The sequence below is a fragment of the Chenopodium album genome, chromosome 10 (genome assembly GCF_948465745.1).
Source record: "Chenopodium album chromosome 10, dcCheAlbu1.1, whole genome shotgun sequence".
Lineage (NCBI taxonomy): Eukaryota > Viridiplantae > Streptophyta > Magnoliopsida > Caryophyllales > Amaranthaceae > Chenopodium > Chenopodium album.
Window position 1 is genome coordinate 242,067 of NC_137843.1, and position 18,813 is coordinate 260,879.

The 18,813-nt window shown below is 35.2% G+C and overlaps 4 protein-coding genes across 4 annotated transcripts in view; 3 read left to right on the top strand and 1 right to left on the bottom strand.

Annotated features, from left to right (window-relative positions):
* The window catches only part of TRX1 (thioredoxin H-type 1), a 64,203-nt gene that overhangs the window by 1,291 nt on the left and 44,099 nt on the right, over positions 1–18,813 (top strand). The gene's annotated exons all lie outside the window — the stretch shown is intronic.
* LOC145561796 (glutaredoxin-C3-like) lies at positions 859–2,338 on the top strand. Its single transcript, XM_081621905.1, has 4 exons — positions 859–1,073; positions 1,741–1,814; positions 1,913–2,011; positions 2,126–2,338. Exons 1-4 carry the CDS (start codon positions 904–906, stop codon positions 2,179–2,181), a joined length of 399 nt encoding a protein of 132 aa, XP_081478031.1. The 5' UTR covers positions 859–903; the 3' UTR covers positions 2,182–2,338.
* On the bottom strand, positions 2,943–7,588 carry LOC145561795 (putative methyltransferase PMT24). The gene is made up of 8 exons (XM_081621904.1): positions 5,759–7,588; positions 5,365–5,514; positions 4,769–5,039; positions 4,420–4,530; positions 4,149–4,323; positions 3,799–4,071; positions 3,510–3,704; positions 2,943–3,427 (listed from the first exon to the last, which is right to left on the bottom strand). The coding sequence occupies exons 1-8, from the start codon at positions 7,172–7,174 to the stop codon at positions 3,229–3,231; spliced, it is 2,790 nt and encodes a 929-aa protein (XP_081478030.1). The 5' UTR covers positions 7,175–7,588; the 3' UTR covers positions 2,943–3,228.
* On the top strand, positions 16,461–17,908 carry LOC145562985 (protein SHI RELATED SEQUENCE 1-like). Its single transcript, XM_081623396.1, has 2 exons — positions 16,461–16,846; positions 17,423–17,908. The coding sequence occupies exons 1-2, from the start codon at positions 16,507–16,509 to the stop codon at positions 17,806–17,808; spliced, it is 726 nt and encodes a 241-aa protein (XP_081479522.1). The 5' UTR covers positions 16,461–16,506; the 3' UTR covers positions 17,809–17,908.

The window sequence follows — 18,813 nt, forward strand, 5'->3', positions numbered from 1 at the left end:
TATTAATTAACTGAGCTGAACTAAACTAAACTGAACTTATTGGATCTGAAGTGAAGTGAACTGAACTGAATATTTTATGAGAGAGGAAATTAAGAACTACTCCCTCCGTCCCTAAATTACATTCCTCTTTGGTAATTTACACGGGAATTAAGAAGGAAGGAGTAAGACAAATAACAATGATTACATAATGCTATGGGAAGTACAAAGATAGAATAATTATTACTCATGACATGTCATCAATCCTTTGCAAAAAAAAAGGACCAATCACATGCTCCTAATTGAAAATTTTTAACCAATCATATTCATTATAATTTGGCACAAGGATTATGAGTGAGATTAGGTAAGGATGAGTGAGAAAGCATTAAATATAAAACAGAAAAAGAGAGTTGATTTATTAAAATAAACTTACCAAAGATAGAAAGGAGGAATGTAATTTTGGAATACCAAAAATAGAAAGGAGGAATGTAATTTAGGGACGGAGGGAGTAGAGAACAGGCCCCTAGTAGACAAATGGGCAATCACATTGCCATTTCGTCTAACATGATTAATTGAAATAACAACTAATAACTTGTATGATTAAAACATCTATTGCAATCAAGACTTATTAACCAAATATCCATTAATTACCAAATAAGACGTAAAAGTAAAGTTATAAACGCTGAATAGGGAAAATTGAAGAGAACAATCTAGAAAATTGGAAAGATTTGAGCTCGGGAGTAATTGAGATTTTGGGCATACTAGAAGGGGTGAATTTGAGATTGGGCCTAAGTGAATGGGTTGTACATTTGCAGTATTTGGTATACATGACAAAATAAATACTCGAGTACATGAATTAATAATCCAAAGTTATTACCAGAATCAGGCGTTGACATACTCCGTAGTGAAGAAGAAAGAGAGAGAAAGATGAAGCGGTGTGATCGAATTGGGCTGATTTTAAGCCTTTTTGTCGTGATGCTCTTTTTGGGTGACAATGGCGGATTCAAAGCAGCCATGGCCAGCAATTCAGCTTCTGCCTTCGTCAACAATGTCATTTACTCCAATCGAATCGCCGTTTTCTCCAAATCATACTGCCCGTAATTCTCTAATCTGATTTCTTTGTTTCAAATCCTAACGCACATAATTCTATGTTGCTCTGCTTCAAACAAGTTTTTTTGCGCTTTTGATTGTAATTACTAATTAGGGTTTTGCTTCACATATCGTACTGACATCACACTTTGATTTTGGGATTAACAATTCCTGAGGCTTGATTTCTTTTTTTTCCTTTTTTTTTTTTTTGGGTGTTATTCACTGTTATTAATACTCCATTCCATGCTAATTGACAAATCTGGAACACGGAAATCAGTACAGTACTACTATAATTATTATTGGGAAGTTTCATGTTTATTGATTATGTGAGTATTGTTTTAGATCATAATCATACTCTGTAGTATAAAACAAGTATGATTTCCCCTAATTCTTGAGCTAGTGGTTCAACTCTGCTGTTTCATATGACCTTTTTGCTTGGGCTACTCAAGTGGTCAATGTTCTTAACTTGATCAACTTTGTAAAAAATTACTCATGGTTTAAAGGTTTTGCATAAATCTTAGGTTAAATCGGAGATTATGGACATTTGTGCTTTCATGGTCTTTGTTCTTAGTTATTGTTTTGTGTTACATCTATGGTCTTTGTGCTTTCAAAGTGGAAGTTTCGACTTTGCATCATACACTAGCCTCTTCATTATGATTATCGACATTGATGCAGATACTCTTTACGTGCCAAGCGTATATTTAATGAACTGCAGGAAAAGCCATTTGTTGTGGAGCTTGACCTCCGAGGTATTCTTTGAGTCTATTGTTTGTCCAGGCCATAATATCGTTTGTTACTCCTAATGAATCTGGTTCAACATGTTTCTACTGTTGATTGCCATTTTCAGATGATGGTTCTCATATTCAGGATATCCTGCTTGAACTGGTTGGTCAACGTACAGTTCCACAAGTTTTTGTGAATGGCAAGCATATTGGAGGATCAGATGGTATGCTATCTCAGATTCAGATTCCTAAGTTTACAGTGGCATGAATTTGTTTGTCTTGTCTCTTCTCAACTGTCATCTTGCATTTTTCTTTTTCTTTTTTTTTTTAAAATTCAGATCTTCAGAGTGCTGTCTTGAGCGGGCAGTTGCAGAAGTATCTCTCAAGTAGTTGATCATGATCACTCTACAATGATGTTTTTGAAGAAAAACATCCCCAATTGGTTGTCAAAACTATAATGTTCTAGATATGAGGACAGTTCATGGGTTTTTTTTTTTCCTGATGTACTCATGAAGTCATGAGGATTATGATAGATTTGTAATCAGTCATGGGTTTGTAATCAGTTTCACACCATATCTTGTTAAAGTACTTTTTGTTCTATTTTATCCTTAAATCAGAATAGGAAAAGGAAAAGAAAAAGAAAAAGAAAATTTTGTATGCTTTTTCTAGTTGTAATTTGTATTTAAGGCTCTATTTGTTTTGGTGGATTGAAAATAATTTTTCTGCATTTCTCCGTTTTCCTTTGTTGTTTTGTTAGAGGGTAGAAAACAATTTTCCCTTAGGTGAAAAGTTACTTTTTAGATGAGGTAAACATTTTCCTTTTGTAAATGCCACATTTTTCTCTTTATTTTACTTCTATTTTTCATTTCCCTTATAAGTTTTCCTAGAATCAAACAAAGAAAGGAAAACCCTTTTCACTATCATGTTTTCCATTAAAAAATGTTTTCTTTTAAAAATGATTTTCCATGAAATATGTTTCCATCAAAACAAACGCCCCTTCCCATCTGTCATTTTTCTGCCTTAGAAATGAAATTTTAATGCAATTCTCAATTTATTGTTTTGCGAAATGATTCTGAACTTGTGTAAACTTACTGACTAATCCGTATAATATCTGTCATTGAAGGTGCTTATTGGCATTGTAGCTGCTAAGCCAACTATCAATCAAACGCACAGAACTTTAATGTTACCAACCTTGTACTGTCAGTACTCCTTAACTTCACATTACAATATCATTGAATCACACCTTTGCATTTCATCCCTGGAGTTTTCCTTCTCATGGTCTATGTTTGAGACTGGCAAAACAGCAACAGAGCTGCTTTTTGAAATGCAATTGCTTCTACAAAATCTCTTGGGATGCAAATCCAGGGTATTGCTATGTGCCAAATCTTGAACTACATGGAGCTGTTTACCACCTGCAAGCTACAAGGTAAGATATCACGGATCATGTGGGTCGCCAATCAGATTTTGTAGCACTGAGTATTCCTTCTTCATCCTTGGAGAAAGCCAAATGAACCTCCCAGTGTAGTGATTTTAACAAGTTTTCAACTTCTCCAATTGCACTGGACTCATCACGAACAATCAACTTGCCTCCAGGTCTAACTATTCTATCTATTTCTGCCATCACTGGCATAAGTTTGCACCTACAAAGAAAACAATACATAAATTATGATCTGCTAGAATTTTAATGTCATGAACTTTTCTTTATAGGAAATAGACTCTCACCTTTCTTTCAGCTTTGAGAAAAGATGATCAGCATGCAGAAGATCATATGTTCGAGGATATGTGCTGAAAGATTCACACCAGTCATGATATATTCCGAAGAGCCCTCTTTCGAAGATTATGGGAAGTGTGTCCGGAGAATTTACATTGACAACATTCAGGACCCAGATCTTAAGGTCTTTTAATGCTGCTGCAAATCTAGAAACGTGAAGTTTAGCATGTAATTAGTTCAAGTCCTTTGCTCCAAATACAAATATTATATAGCATGAGCAGAGAAGAAGGGATTTTTTACCCTCCATAAACTGCTCTCATGTCCATTACATTCCTCACATTTGACCAACTGATGCCAAGTCCATTCAGATATGACTTGTTCATCACATCTTGCCAGTGCTCGTAATCTTTTTCAAAATCATCAGGAGCTGGTTTTCCATAGATGCCCATCTGAGTTCTGTTCAACCAATATGGAGGAGATTGCAACCTTTTAGCCCACCTAATTGGCCATTTGCTTCCCCTTGCAGACTCATCAGTTGGCACCCGATGCATGCATGCTTGCAATGGCACATACCTTTCCAAAAAAAAAATCAACAATTATTAGATGTCATATATTCCCTGTATGGGGCTGAGGGTGATTGAGATAATTACCATGCAGCATCCGGATCATCATCAGTCTTACACATTGGAGGTTTATTTTCCTTTCTCTTGTCATAACATTCATTGTTTGTTGGTTTGCGGAATATTGCAGCTCCAATTTTATTTATAGGATCTTTCTCTTTCTTCTCAAGCTTCCAGCACATTGATGCAGTTAGTGCAGACATGGCTGATAACATAAAGCTACATTAATCAGTTTCTTCGAATAAGCATGTGTTAGTTGTTAAATTTTAGTTTCCTAGTTCATATATAGACCCGTAAATACCTTCCCATATATCCATGTCTTCTTTAAGCTTTTGGTACACAGGTGTAGCTGACCAAATAAAATGCCCTCCAGGTCGTAGTACTCGGTTCAGCTCAAGTAGAAGTCTACCACCTTCATAGAAATTCCAAGTACATTAAACCTAGACTTTTCATTTAATAACAGAAGATTCATAATAAAAATCAGTCAACCCTCTTGTTCGAGTAAAAGTCTACCACAAATACGTACTTCAGATAATTATTCTTTGGGATATAGCCTTATGTTCTCCTTCTATTTTTTATGTTGAATGGTAAAGTAACAAAATAACAATGTAAATGAACCATTTTAATGAACTGAAGTTTAGACTATTAACCTTCTGCATGCCATGGAACCCTACAACGAGCACAATGCACTGCATCAAACACTCTGCTAGGGAATGGGAGCCTCTGAGAACCCATAACAGCAGATATTGCAGGTATGCCTCTCTCAAGGGCAAACTGGACCTGAGCCTCGTGTTCATCTTTGGGCGCAAATGACATTGTAAGAACATCCCTATCAAAAAGAAAACCTCCAAAGCTTGCAACACCACATCCAACATCCAATACTACTCTTGTGTGCTTGCCCCATTTTATTCCTGGGACAGTCTGTAGACAAATAACAGTCAGCATCAGTCATTCTGCCTTTGTCTGCAGCATTAATGTTTGTTGTGTGTTCACTGTGCGATGTGTGTGCGTATGTAATCCTAATTTTATAGTTTCTTATAGACAAAGATGAGCGTGTAAGTTATTTTGTTTTATATGTTTTGGCAGCTCAAATATAATAATTTTGTGATTCAGAAATGGTAGGATAAGACCACTTCTCGCAGGTTGAAAATTGTTGTAAATGAAACTTTGCTGATGTTTTCTCTTCTCACCTAGTGCACTCCTCAGTTGACTTTGTGAACATGGCAGTGATGCAAAAATAACTCACCTTTTCAATGAAATCAATGTAATGAAGAGCACCATGTATAAATTGTGTTCCACCACCTGGAAAAGTCAAGAACTCCCCTGAAACTTTAACCCAGTTTTGATGGCCTTTAACCTTTGCTAATTCTGTGTGGGGTACATTATGAAACCAAATCTGCCAAATTCCACACAGGTAAATCTTAATTACTCTCAAACTAGTATAAAGCTGATTTACAATCTGACAAAACAAGCATAACATTGTTAAGTACTTTTTTCTTTTTTACGGCGCATAACTGCATAAATAATAAATAGGCATATATCTCATGTTAAATTTTGGTACTTTAATCAAAACAAACATTGAAACATGTATATCTTGCTGACTCTAGGGAATAGGTGAAATTAGTTGTACATAATCTCACCTTATCTCTGCTTTGTGGCCACTGGACAGGCTTTTTGTAGCCTTGAGGAATGGGCAATAGGCAAGTTGGGGGATCCTCCGGGCAATGCCTCTCACGATGCTCAAAATGTTTTGTACTGCGCAATCTTTTTAAAGCTTTCACATTGTCCAAACAAGGTATATAGTCATAGCTTGCTGTCACATTACAGAGTTTCCATGTGTACCCATATAGACTCTCCTCAACTTGTCCTTTAACATTCTCCTTCTGCCTTTGTTTCTCATCATTGGAATGAGCTGCCTGAGTCGACCAAGACCTTTTGGATTCATTGGATTCCTTTGGAATTCCCGAGTTTGGGAGTGAGTTTGACTCCTTAAATTCATCATCAGTTGATCCTGTTGAGTCCTTTGTCTGAGTATTTCCCTCAGTCTCCTGCTCAGGATCTCCCTGTTTGGCAGCTTCGTTTTCTTGCTGTTGGTCCTTCGGTTTGTCTTGCTTGCTTGTGTCTTCTTTTTCCTGTTTAGCATCTGAATCTTCACTGCTATCCTGTTTAGACGGATCGCTCTTTGTCTCATCGCTAAATGTGATTGGTTTCTCATCCTGCTGTTTCTGTTGCTGTTCCTCTACAGTCTGTTGTTGGTTAATAGACTTTTGTTGTTCCTGATCCTGTTGGTTGTCAGCTTTCTGTTGTTCTCTGTCCTGTTGTTGATCATCTTCCAAAGCCTGTTGATTGTCATATTTCTGTGTTGCCTCTTCATTACTTTGATCACTTGCATTTTGCTGATCACCATCTTTGCTCTCTACAACTTGTTCTTGCTGTTTAGGCTTGTTGCTGTCCTGATCAAGTACAACACTTTGTTGAATGTTCTGCTTCTCAGTGAGCGTGCTTTCTTCTGAAACTTGTTCCTGGCGTTCTTTTTGCTTTTCACGTTCTGAATCTTTGCCACCCAGACTCTGAGCATTTTCATCATCAGGTTCTTTCTCTTTCGCCTTGCTACCAGTGCCATCATATTTTGGTTCATTTTCCTGTGTTGAATCCTTTCTTTCTGCAATATGTTGGTAGGAAACTCCGACATTAGACTCTTTAGAGTAGTCCTTTGTACTTGATTGGTCTGAAATCTTCTGCTCTTCCTGAGATTTCTGAGACTCGCCTGTTTTTAAGGCATCTTCAGGGAGATCTCCGGGGTTATCTTCAAATGTCCCTGAATTAATCTTCTCATTAGATTTGTTGTGGGTGGTAAGATCATTGGATTCATCTTGTGTAACAGTGGTAGAAGCATGAGTAGTGGCTTTAGGAGCAACGACTAAATTATTATCAGAGGTGAGCATCCATACACCCAAAACACAGAGGCCTATGAAGACTATAGTAGTGATGGTTGAGAGGTATGAATTTGAGGAAGATGAGGGTCTTTTGTTATTTCGAATCCTTCCAAAAGCCATTTGTGAAAATGATTTAGGAAGGATTTGATTAGTTTTGGGATCTAGAATTACTCAGGTGCAAAACCCAAAAATGAATGCTAAGTGGGAGAGGTGGAAAGGAAAAATGAGATGTGTTTAGTTTGTGGAGCTTCCTAGGTTGATGCATGCACAATTGAAGGAAGGGGAGCAAAATGTTTCAAAGATCCAAGAGAGTAGGAAGAGGGAATTAGTTACAGCATTTCCTTACATCAAGCTAGCTATAAATAGAATGCATATTTTTCGATTAGTTCTTCTTAATTTAGCCTAGACACAAGAAAAATTTGGTGTCTTAAAAAGCCATGCTCACAATTTAAGGAACTGAGAATGAGAATCACAATGGTCTCACAATAGAAAAATGAAAAGGAACAAAAAGGGGACAAAATTTACATCCCAACATTGAACTAATTAGATTAAGTTGAAAATATCATCCGAAAAGAGATCCAACCAAATATACCTGAAATTCAAGCACAAAATATTGGAGTAGAAGGCAAGACTGTTCACCTCCTTGACATGGATTTCTGATATTCCTACAATGCTCTGATAATATTATATATTAACAACATACAGAAACAGTCATTGGTATGTGATTGCAAACAAAAGTGGGAAATTGAAGCCCAATGTAACATTAAAGAAATTCAATTCATTAGCTACAAGATCTTAATGTGTTGCTAACAGTTAATAAACATTGCTATCCAAAATTCTAGCCTTGATCAAAGACATTGTATGGAAAATAATGTATTTAGTGATTTGGTATAGTAGTGATTGTGATATCAAGCACCAGATGGAGAAAAGCAGTGCCCACCTATTCCTGAAATCAATAGGCAACAATAGGAATCCATAATGAAGCAGAAATTAAGTTCACAAATTAGAGTAAGTAAATATTAAAAACCTATGTAGGTTTCTACATCCTTGTGCAGCAATAATGGCAAGTCATAAACAGCACAATGCTCTGCCAAATTTGAGCTAATAGGTTTGTATTACAGTTGACTGATTCTGGCTGCTAAGCTATGAACTCAAGACCTCAGGCTTTTGCTTCACTGTAACATCAAAGGAGCAGCCATCCCATGGTTAGGTAAAGGCTAAGGAAAACACACCAATCACCAGAATCAACATTCAATCCACAATCACATAATCCACTTCTAAAGACCTCTACTCCTACCTTTCCAATTCAATAAAAACACGCGGTGCATGCTTGTAATTGATAAAGGTACATTTTTTGTGTAGAAAAATAAAATTAAAATCGAAAATCAAAAATGAAAAGCCCTTTGTTCCGGAAAAATGTTGAACAAAACAAAAACTCAAAAAAAAAAACATGAACTAAGTTAAAGAGAAGAAGAAAGAAGGAAAAAAAAAAAAAGGAACCTTCAGAGAGAATCATCATAAGGTTCGGGAGGGGGAAGCGACGAGAGGTGGGTGTTGTCTTAAAAGGAGGAGAGAGAGAAAGAAAGAAAGAAAGAAAGAAAGAAAGAAAGCGTATTATATTTGATTATGTAATTGTATGTATGTATGATTGTTTGTTTTTCGGATGAAGAGGAGACGAGCAGCGAAGATTTAGAGAGAGAAACAGAGAGTTATTACTCAGATTGAAAACTAACATTTTCCCATCATCGGATTATCAATAAATCCTCACAAACAAATCATTTCTACATATTATGATTCTCTCTCCCTCTCTTCATCGCCGCTTCGAGCCTCAACCCTGTTCATCCCAAACCCTGTAACACCCGCCTCTGCGCTTCCAGAACCCTCCATTTCTGCAGCTGCTGCCCACACTCCTGGTTTTATACTGCTACTAACCTACGCCTTCTTTTTATTTTAATCCACCAGCCCAGCCCAGCCCAGCCCAGCCCATACTTATTACTGGATTGCATCATCCGCCCTGCCTTATTGGGCTGTTTTATAACAGTAACACTAGTCTGCCCATACAAATACAAATTATGTGTGTCTGGACAACTAAGGAGGACCCAAATGGGGAATTGGACAAGTATACTCTTTGGTGTATTAGACTACTGCAACAAGATTTATTGGTTTCTAAATCAGGCTAAATGAATAATGATATCTTTGGTGTATAAGAGTGATCTCTGATCGATCATAGACAATAGACAATAGACAATAGACAAAATGGATGGTTGATTGGTGACTATATCTTGGACTCGTTTTGTTTCTACTTGGTAGTGGGTGGGTGGACAATAATTATATTACTCGTATGTTACAAATATAAAATGGGGAAATCACAAATTGAATGGGATTCATAGTGATGATCTAATTATGCTGTACTTGTACTAGTGGAGAGCATTTCCCTTTCAAGTTAATGTTAATATCATTGATCATAGGATATAGGCATATAGCCCATATAGGAGGAGTACAACTAGTCTACACTCTACTCATATAGATCCTCCAGTGTTGAGACTTTAAGACTTAGAGAGAGATAGAGACATTCTGTTTCACTTCGGATCAGTGACTTGACAATCCTTATTTGTAACCTGGACCATGTTCAATACATCCCATTCTTGTTTAAAACATCCCATTCTTTCCTCTCAATCCCCCATACTCTATATTAACCTTTGCCTTTTCTTTTCTTCCAATCCCACTCAATTATTAGTTTTCTTTTTTTATTTCATTGTAGCCCCTACAAATTTTGATTAATTTTTTTTAAAACAAATTTAGATAATACTATAAATAAGTGATAGAGTATAAAGCATATACATGGATCTTAACCATCAGCTTAAATTTTTTATTAAGGCCCAAGAATATGTTTTAAGTTGATGGTTAAGGTCTAAAAATATGTTTTTGTCAAATTTCGAAAACAATGTGAAATGGACCTGGGCAACCCGAACAAAGAGGAGGAGAGTTTGGTCCACAAACAAGGTTTTGGAGCTTTCATACTAAAACCAATTGGCAATAGTAGGAGTTACTCCTCTACCTTATAAAGTGGAACCACCTCTCCTCTTTCTCCAATGTGGGACACTCACAAGTGATACACATTGGGTTCTTAACACTCCCTCTCACTTGTGAGTGTCCTTAGAATTAGAGCACACCAGAAGGTACAATATAAATCCTCTTTGGGAATGAACATCCAATAGAGGCCCCTTAACCAGTGGCTTGACAAATACCCAGTTATAAACGGCCCAACAAACCTGGCTCTGATACCATGTCAAATTTCGAAAATAATGTGAAATGGGCCTGGGCAACCCGAACAAAGAGGAGGAGAGTTTGGTCCACAAACAAGGTTTTGGAGCTTCCATACTAAAACCAATTGACAATAGTAGGAGTTACTCCTCTACCTTATAAAGTGGAACCACCACACATATATTTTCCGATATTATCTCTAACAGTTTTATATTCTATCAATAAGCATTTAATATTTTTTCTTTTTTTGTACAGGTTTCAGAACGCATGATAAATTACGCACAGATTAGTGTAATTAATTAATTAGTACTTGTATTTGTCATTAATACATAGGGAGAAACATTTTTCTATTAGGAAATTTCAGAACATGAGTTCCTACAATATTAAATTAATTAATTAGGTCGGTACATTTGATGAAATAGGGGGTGGAGATCGAGGGGGGGGGGGGGGGGGAGACAAGGAGGTAGCTGGAGAGAGTCAACCCCGGGAACAAACGGTGGGCTCGAGAATATAATGACAGCAGACACTAATGTTAATGTAAAACTGTACTCGTAAATGTAAGAGCCACTAAATTACTCCTTTTACATCTTGTTGGTTTTGGAACTTGGATCCTATTTTTCCTCATTCCTACTCCTATTTCATGACAACAATCCGATATGTAATACCATTTGCATGTAATATAAGCAGAAAGAAAAGAATAACCATGGTCCAACGGTAGATAACGGAGTACTCCGTACTAGTGTATGAGTATACTGTATGCGTACAAGTTGTAAGGTCAGAATAACAAATATGTATGAGTGTACCTTAGTTGTCTAAGAAATAAAGAATAAATCACTATCGCATTGTATCGTATTGTCTGGTCTCTCAAATCTGTTTATGTATCAATCGCAATAAGTTTGAATTGAAAGTGGGGGATCACACCCATTACACTCAGCTTAGATTCCAGCAGAAACAAACAAACAACAATGTGGACTGTATTAATACGTACCCGTACGGACTGTAATCTCTATGTTTCGTTTAAGCCCATATGCGCCGTGATCGGGGGCCAACCTTGTCATTTTCTTCTCTCTTTTCATTTCTTTATCACACCCTTTTCTTCTTTACAATCACATTTTATCTTGATTTTTATTTACCATATTTATGTTATGATTTTTATTTTTATTTACACGGAAATCACCATAATTTTTGTTGAGTATAAAAGTTATGATGATATGATATTACTTGTAAGATATAATGCAATTATTTGGAATGTATGGGTACATTCTAGGAAATTATTATTAAAGATACAGACTATCATGTACTCCACATCTGATAAGCTTTAATTTTAACTACAAATAGATACTCTTCCTAGTACTAAGGGCCTGTTCACATTTACTTAATTTCAGTTCAGTTCAGTTCCAATCAGTTCAGTTCAGTTCAGTTCCAATCAGTTCAGTTCAGTTCAGTTCAGCTCTTAATTTCCCTCTCACATAAAATATTCATTTCAGCTCAATTCAGTTCAGTTCAGTTCAGTTCAGTTCAGTTCCAATCAGTTCAGTTCAGTTCAGTTCAGCTCCAATCAATTCAGTTCAGTTCAATTCAGCTCAATTCAGTAAATATGAACAGGCCCTAACTCTTAATTGAAATTGTTGGAGTTCATATTTTTAAGACAAGGCCTTAATTTTGAACAATAGACTTATTAATTACATCTACTGTTCACGTACTACCTACCTCTTCCTCCAACAACTTAGCATTTGGCAATATACATTGGTTTCAAACTAACTAGTCTGGTACGAGTTTGGTTTTTTTTTGACATATAATAAATAAATTGATTAATACAAGTTAGGCAAAATTAGGAAATTTTGAAGAATGCGTTACTTCTTAATTTTGTTGACTTGGAAAATTAATAATTTAATATGGAAGTATTATATTACAATCACAAGTCACATGTGATCGATGGACTTAATTAATATATATAAGAGGTGGACCAATTTGATCCTCTTAGATTATTACTCGTATCATATAACTTGTGAGCAAGTACGTTGTGAGCATTCGAGTTCTAATTTTGGCATTCCCACTCACTCATGATTTTTCTTAAAATAAGTTATAGAAGGTAAAGTGTTAATTTAAAGGGTATAATCCCACCAAAATATTGTGAATTTTACAAAATATAATTAATACCGAAATATGTATAAGTTATACAGCATGGTATGCAATTAGATGATACCGATATATAGTTTCAATGATAGGCTTAAGTGCAAGTGTCTCATGCACCACCAAACACAAGTTGTAAGCACGCCATTGAATCATTAATGCAATAAGAGTGAACTAATGGTTCATGTTTTGTTACCTTGCCTTATTTTGAGAAACATAAAATAATCTTGTCAAAAAAAAAAAAAATTATTCTAAAATAAAATATAATTCAATATACTTCTATAAAAACTAGAATAGGGGTCATTATATAACTAGATTAGGTTTTGGGTACGAGCTATGGGGTTGGAATGAGTAAAACTTATACATTTGTTTCGGAAAAATCCAATTTTTAAATCCAATCCTCTAGAAAATTAAAAAAAAAAAAAACCGAACATCAAACAAACACAAAATATAAAATAATCAGACCACCCTAGTTTCATTTATAATTCCAAACTCATACTACTTTATGAACTAAACACTCCTAAACCTCGTATCATGCACAATACTTTCACTATTTATTATTAATTTAACACTTTCCTCTCAATTCTAAGAGATCATGGGATTAATTCTCGCCCCGTCCTTGTGACTATCTAATCACCAAAAAAAAATAGTGAAAATGTAGAGAATCAATCAAATACTCCATCTGTCCTTTTATTAGAGTCTCATTTAGATGGATAATTCCTTTTCATTAAAAAAAATAAGGTTAAGATCAAATTTGGGAGATGCTACCGGGTAGCTTACGTCCTACTTAAGTATTATAATAGCGCTTTAATATACATTAACGTCCCCCCAACAAATAATAAAGTAGCAGAGCATAATGTTGAGACCTGAATAAGAGCTAAGCCTACGACCACTCCTCCATGATTGTGTCGCTATTAACCTATTATCATGTGTTCTTATCACTACTTATATTACTAATTACGCTATTAATCACTCTATTATCACGCTGAATTGTATCTATGTAGGTATATATTGTACTCCGTATTGATTTTCAAAAATTATTACAACTCAAATTTGATAATTTATTTGTCTATAAACTTGACGTGCGTTGCGGCCATAAGACTACAAGACTCATAACTCATAAAGAGTTAGAGAACTTTTCTACAAAATACATTTCAAATATAAGTGGAAAAAAAAAAAAGAGTGTACATAAAAATATATACGTTACTAATCGAATGACGTTGAGGTAAATTAAGAAACATTACGTCTACTCCGTGTATAGTTGATACTTGATAGGATCATAGGAGTTATTAGTATACGTGTTAATGAGAAACGCTAAGAGAAAGCTGCCATTTTACAGTGTTCAGTAGCTTTTAACTATTAATATAACCATTTTAAGTAAGTCAATACATTTTTGTAAGTTCTATGTGATGAATATATTCAGTTAGTTTTAAAGTAAGATCAGATTTTCTATCAGCTTAAATGATGAAGCTAATTAATTACCGTCTCGTAAAAAAAAAAGCTAATTACTGGACCGATTTTTCACGTTGATAATTTGCCAAAAGTGGTCCATTTTGGACATGGAACATAAAGTTGCTACTTGTATGTCTGATTTGTAAATAGTATATTATGCTTTGCTATTCAAGAATTTATAACAAGTTTAAAGAACCAACAAGTAAATATTTCATTTAGATTATCGAGATGAATTATATAAGATTCCACTTAATAGCTTAATGTGATGATAACGAACCCATAATATTTCAATGTTTGTATAAGTGATAATATTTCGCTACTATGTTAAACTTATTGTAACAATCTGTCACGATATCATAAAAGATATGAGTAAATTAGTGCAAAGTATTTCACAGCTTCTAATAATTGACTTTGAATTTCAATGGTGAACATAGTTATAAAGAAATTACTGGTATCTTTAATTCTTCTGGAGGGCGGGTAACAGCAAGCAAGACATAAGGTAAGTAACACTAATTAATAAGAAGATTAGTATTATTACTGTGGCGTAAATGGTCCCGACGAAACAAAAAAAAAAAAAAAAAAAAAAGGTTTAGCAGAAGCACGCACTAATAATGGAAGATTGAAGCAGTATGTATGTAGTAAATGGAATTGATGGATTATTCTTTTCCATGGATCGGATCGTCTACTCTCTCATAATCATCTATATTATTGTAGGTGTACTGTTAAGTTGGCCAGCCTTAGTGCTGGACGGTGAGTGAATTCCAGAATAAAGTGTTTATCAAGCTAAGGTAGTTATCACTTGCTCATGGTCAAGGACGTGATGTAAAGCCTTGATCCAAGGAGATACCAACATTTGATTGATTAGATTATTACACTAATTACCATTATGTTTTCAATAATTACTTATCTGGATTTATTCAAACTAATCTCAATAAAACTTGTCTAAAATAACTATTGTAACATACACCTGTTGTGCAAGACACATTATCCTAGTTTCATTTACTTCAAGAAAACTAAGTTCAAATAATTACAGATAATTTAGATTCAAAAATAAGTTTAAGGCTAATATGTTTAGCTATATTAAGTTCAAGGTTTAAGAGTTAACCATACAAGTTCAATTCATGGCTAAAAAGTAAAGTTCAAGTTAGTTGAGTTAAGTCCCTAAACTTAGCTAGATAAAATCTAGTGTGTTTATATATTGTACTTCTCTTTATAACACAGCTTAATTTACATTTTGATGCTTTTATATAAGCATGTACAACTATTGAATTAGCTTGGTCATATAATTTACAAGTTTATAATAAATGTCATTCTGAAATCAATTTGTTGTACGAGTAGTTAGTTAGTTAGTTACATTTATACAAGTTCTTATTTCAATGCGTGACAAAAAATAATCCTAATTTACATATATGTGGATAATTATCATAATGCCCCCTCGCATGAGCCCATCTAGAAAGGCTTAAAAAATCTTTGATGGCTCTCTTTGGATTTCCAACATGAGAGCACCCTTACTGGAATACAAATAAATCTCCAAATTAAAGGTAAGGTTGGCGGTTAATTGGAGAAAGAGGTAAGGAAAGAAAAAGCAGGTTGTCAAGACACGTGGAAGAAGGAAGAAGGAAGACCGTTAGATGAAAGCATGCAAATAGTAGCCGGATATTGAGATGAGGGCAATAACAGTACTCCGTAAGAAAGAAAGAGGGAATTTGCTTGGAATTGGAAACACCAAACAGCATGACCATCCATATTTGTTTTTAAAATTAGTCAACAAACAAACAAATAAAATCCAAATTAAAGAATTGTACTGTACTATTTGTTGATTATAATAAAAGGGTAATTATAAATGATATGATCAGCTTTAAGAAGAGAGAGAGAAATAAAGAGAGTAGCAGAGTACTATAGTGCAGCAGTAGTAGTAATACTCCAAAGAAAGAAAGAGAGAGAGAAAGAGAATTAAAAGAGGAGAGATACTCTAGAGAAGGAAAGAAAGAAAAGAGTAAAAATTGTTGTTGGGAAGGGAAGGTGTCTAATTCTATGGCGGCGTAGCAGAGCTGTCTCAATAAAAATGTCTCATCTTTCTTCTTAATGTTTCCTGATTAGCGCTGCTTCTCTTCTGACTTTCTTTCTCCTTCCATTTACTAAACCTATTCTATTCCTTCTTACTTCCTTTTTTTTTTTTCTTTTCTTTTACACCCTCATAAACAAACAAACACCCACTGTTAAGTGTTAACCTAACAAACATCCAAATCCACCTCTATTTTTAGGGTAGACATAATTTCACTAAACAGTGATCTGCCCTTAATAATTTTTTTATTTATAAAAATAAGAAGAAAAAAAAAACCCTTGTATTGATATTGGAAAGAGGTTATGGAGTGTTTGCTTGAGAAATTGAGGGTAGGGGAGATCAAATTATGGCTGAATATTTCTCACTAGGGACTGGAGGCAACAACAACAATAACAGGAATGAGCAAATCCCTAATAATAATTACCAGCAGCATGAAAATAAATTATCAACAGAAGAGCTGTGGCAACACCTTCCTTACTCGGAATTAAGGATCGCACCGACGGAAGAGGGTGGAGATGAGACAACGAGATCTGGTTTAATGATGATGAGAATGAGTAGTGGTGCCGGTAATATTAGCTGCCAAGACTGCGGCAACCAAGCTAAGAAAGATTGTGTTTATATGAGATGTAGGACCTGTTGCAAAAGCCGTGGATTTGATTGTGCTACTCATGTCAAGAGTACCTGGGTCCCCGCTACCGTTCGCCGGGAACGCCACCAGAAACTTCTCCGACAACACCCTCAACATCAAGACCAACAACAACACTTGAGAGGTGCGAATAACCCAAAGAGGAGAAGAGAGAATTCTTCTACCTCTCTGGTTTGCACTCAAACCCAATTGCCCATCACTACTACTAATACTAACACTGCCTCTTTTTCAGGTATAGTAGTATGACCTAGGGGAAGGAATCTTTCTTTTTTTTTTTTTTTGGGTTCATGTAATTTATGCGTGTGAATATTAACATATGATCTTGATATTTTGCGTGTAAATGGGGAAAATGAATTTATTAAAAATTATGGTTGGTTAGTGGTGGTGTCTTTTGGTGATACTGTTGTTTAGTATTCCTGACGAATAGATTGACAAGAAAGGAGAGGTGCTGAGCTTTTGCCCCTTTCTTTCTTTCTTTCTCCTCCTCTTTGTCCGTGTTTTTCCTCTATGTTTTTCTAAGTTATTATTTGACTATCCGTATTTTGAATCATTGTCATTCTGATGTGCACATACATTTACCCTTTTCCCAATTCTTTCATATATATTTTTATTTTACAATCCTGACTTTTGAGAAAACAAATTATTACTACTTAATGTTAATTTACTTGTAAAAAGTTTTGTTTGTATAACAGTAAGACATGATATCATGAAAAATCTAATTAAAAACTAACCTGGATGAAGGATAGTAGTGGTGTTTAATTTAGTATATATTTTAATATTTGTGTGTTTACTAATAATAATACAGCAGGTATGGAAGTTGGAAATTTCCCGGCAGAAGTGAGCTCGTCGGCGGTGTTCCGGTGCGTAAGGGTGAGCTCAGTGGACGAAACGGATGATGAGTATGCATATCAAACGGCAGTAAACATAGGAGGACATGTATTCAAAGGGATTCTGTATGATCACGGAGTTGATCATTCTCACCAAGTTAATACTCCAAGCCCCAACTATGGTGCTGGAGAAACCTCTTCCGGAGCTAACCTTGCTGCTTCCATGGGTGTTCCCGCTTCTATCTCGGCTATGCCTACTTCATCTTCTTCGCCGCCAGTCGGGTATTTAGACCCGTCTTACTACCCGCTTCCTCTCAACACTTACTTGGGTCCGGGTACGCCATTCTTCCCCAACCCAAGACCTTAGAATATTAATCTAAGCTGCCCAAATAAACATACCAAGTATATGCAATATTATATGGAGTTTTCTTATGTTTCTTGTTATTAAATCATTAGCTTCCTTTCTTTCCGCTCTCAGTCTCACTCATACATTGTGAAAGCTGCTGAATTGAGAATTGTTTTTGGTAAAGATAATTTGAATAGGTAAAGCCTAGAGCAAGGGAAGAAGAATACATGATATGATATGGGTTGTTATTATATTGTTCAAGGTTTATTTTGTTTTTGTATGTCATCCATTTAGAATATGATCTATTTTCAATTCGTTGTTGTTATAAATAAAAGTATGTAAGATTGTATCATTCTTGCTCTGTAACAACTTTCTATTGAATACATATATAGTTAGGCAAGTAGCTAGGATGGTTGATAAGTCTTACTAGCTTGATTGGTACCAATTCATTGTTCAGAGTTTCAAAGTTGACTTCAACTTGAAAACGTTATTGAATTGCCTACACACATAGTTTTCCAATATTTACTCTATACATGATAGTTACATAATCCCATGTCAACTCCCTTTAGTATCATCACTTTTGGCTTAATTCAGTGCTCTAGAATACTTTGCACCTCTGTTTACTGAAATTACTGATCATACAGCATTGTAAAGCCCTTTCTTAGCTCAGCTCTCATATGAAGCATTTTATAGCACATGCATTTTTCTTTTTCTTGGGGGTGGTAGAAAAAGAATTTGAAGCCTTTAAATTAATTTATGGGTAATCCAAATAGAAAGAACGAAAAATGGGATGATGTTTAGTGGTTTATAATGTTTGGAATATCAAAGTTCCTTTTCCCAGTTTACCCGTAAGAGTGCCGGAGGGTTTTCTTGTTGAGTTGGAGAAAATATACTCCACTTTGGGCGCTAACAGCTAGCTTTCTTTTTTACTGTGAATGCACTGCCCTCTATGCCACCCATATACGTTATACAGTAGAGTTGTTTTATATACTGTAATGCTTTTACAATGTGCATGTCAAATTTTAT

What these genes read in the sequence shown, in the direction of transcription:
- LOC145561795 (XM_081621904.1), bottom strand. Translation starts at nt 7,174, where the DNA reads ATGGCTTTTGGAAGGATTCGAAATAACAAAAGACCCTCATCTTCCTCA. An exon ending in GGTTCCATGGCATGCAGAAG is followed by an intron (nt 4,531 to 4,768) that starts GTTAATAGTCTA and finishes ATTTCTATGAAG; the next exon opens with GTGGTAGACTTCTACTTGAG. An exon ending in ATGAGAGCAGTTTATGGAGG is followed by an intron (nt 3,705 to 3,798) that starts GTAAAAAATCCC and finishes TCACGTTTCTAG; the next exon opens with ATTTGCAGCAGCATTAAAAG.
- LOC145561796 (XM_081621905.1), top strand. Translation starts at nt 904, where the DNA reads ATGAAGCGGTGTGATCGAATTGGGCTGATTTTAAGCCTTTTTGTCGTG. An exon ending in TTCTCCAAATCATACTGCCC is followed by an intron (nt 1,074 to 1,740) that starts GTAATTCTCTAA and finishes ACATTGATGCAG; the next exon opens with ATACTCTTTACGTGCCAAGC. An exon ending in GCATATTGGAGGATCAGATG is followed by an intron (nt 2,012 to 2,125) that starts GTATGCTATCTC and finishes TTTAAAATTCAG; the next exon opens with ATCTTCAGAGTGCTGTCTTG.
- LOC145562985 (XM_081623396.1), top strand. Translation starts at nt 16,507, where the DNA reads ATGATGATGAGAATGAGTAGTGGTGCCGGTAATATTAGCTGCCAAGAC. An exon ending in TAACACTGCCTCTTTTTCAG is followed by an intron (nt 16,847 to 17,422) that starts GTATAGTAGTAT and finishes ATAATACAGCAG; the next exon opens with GTATGGAAGTTGGAAATTTC.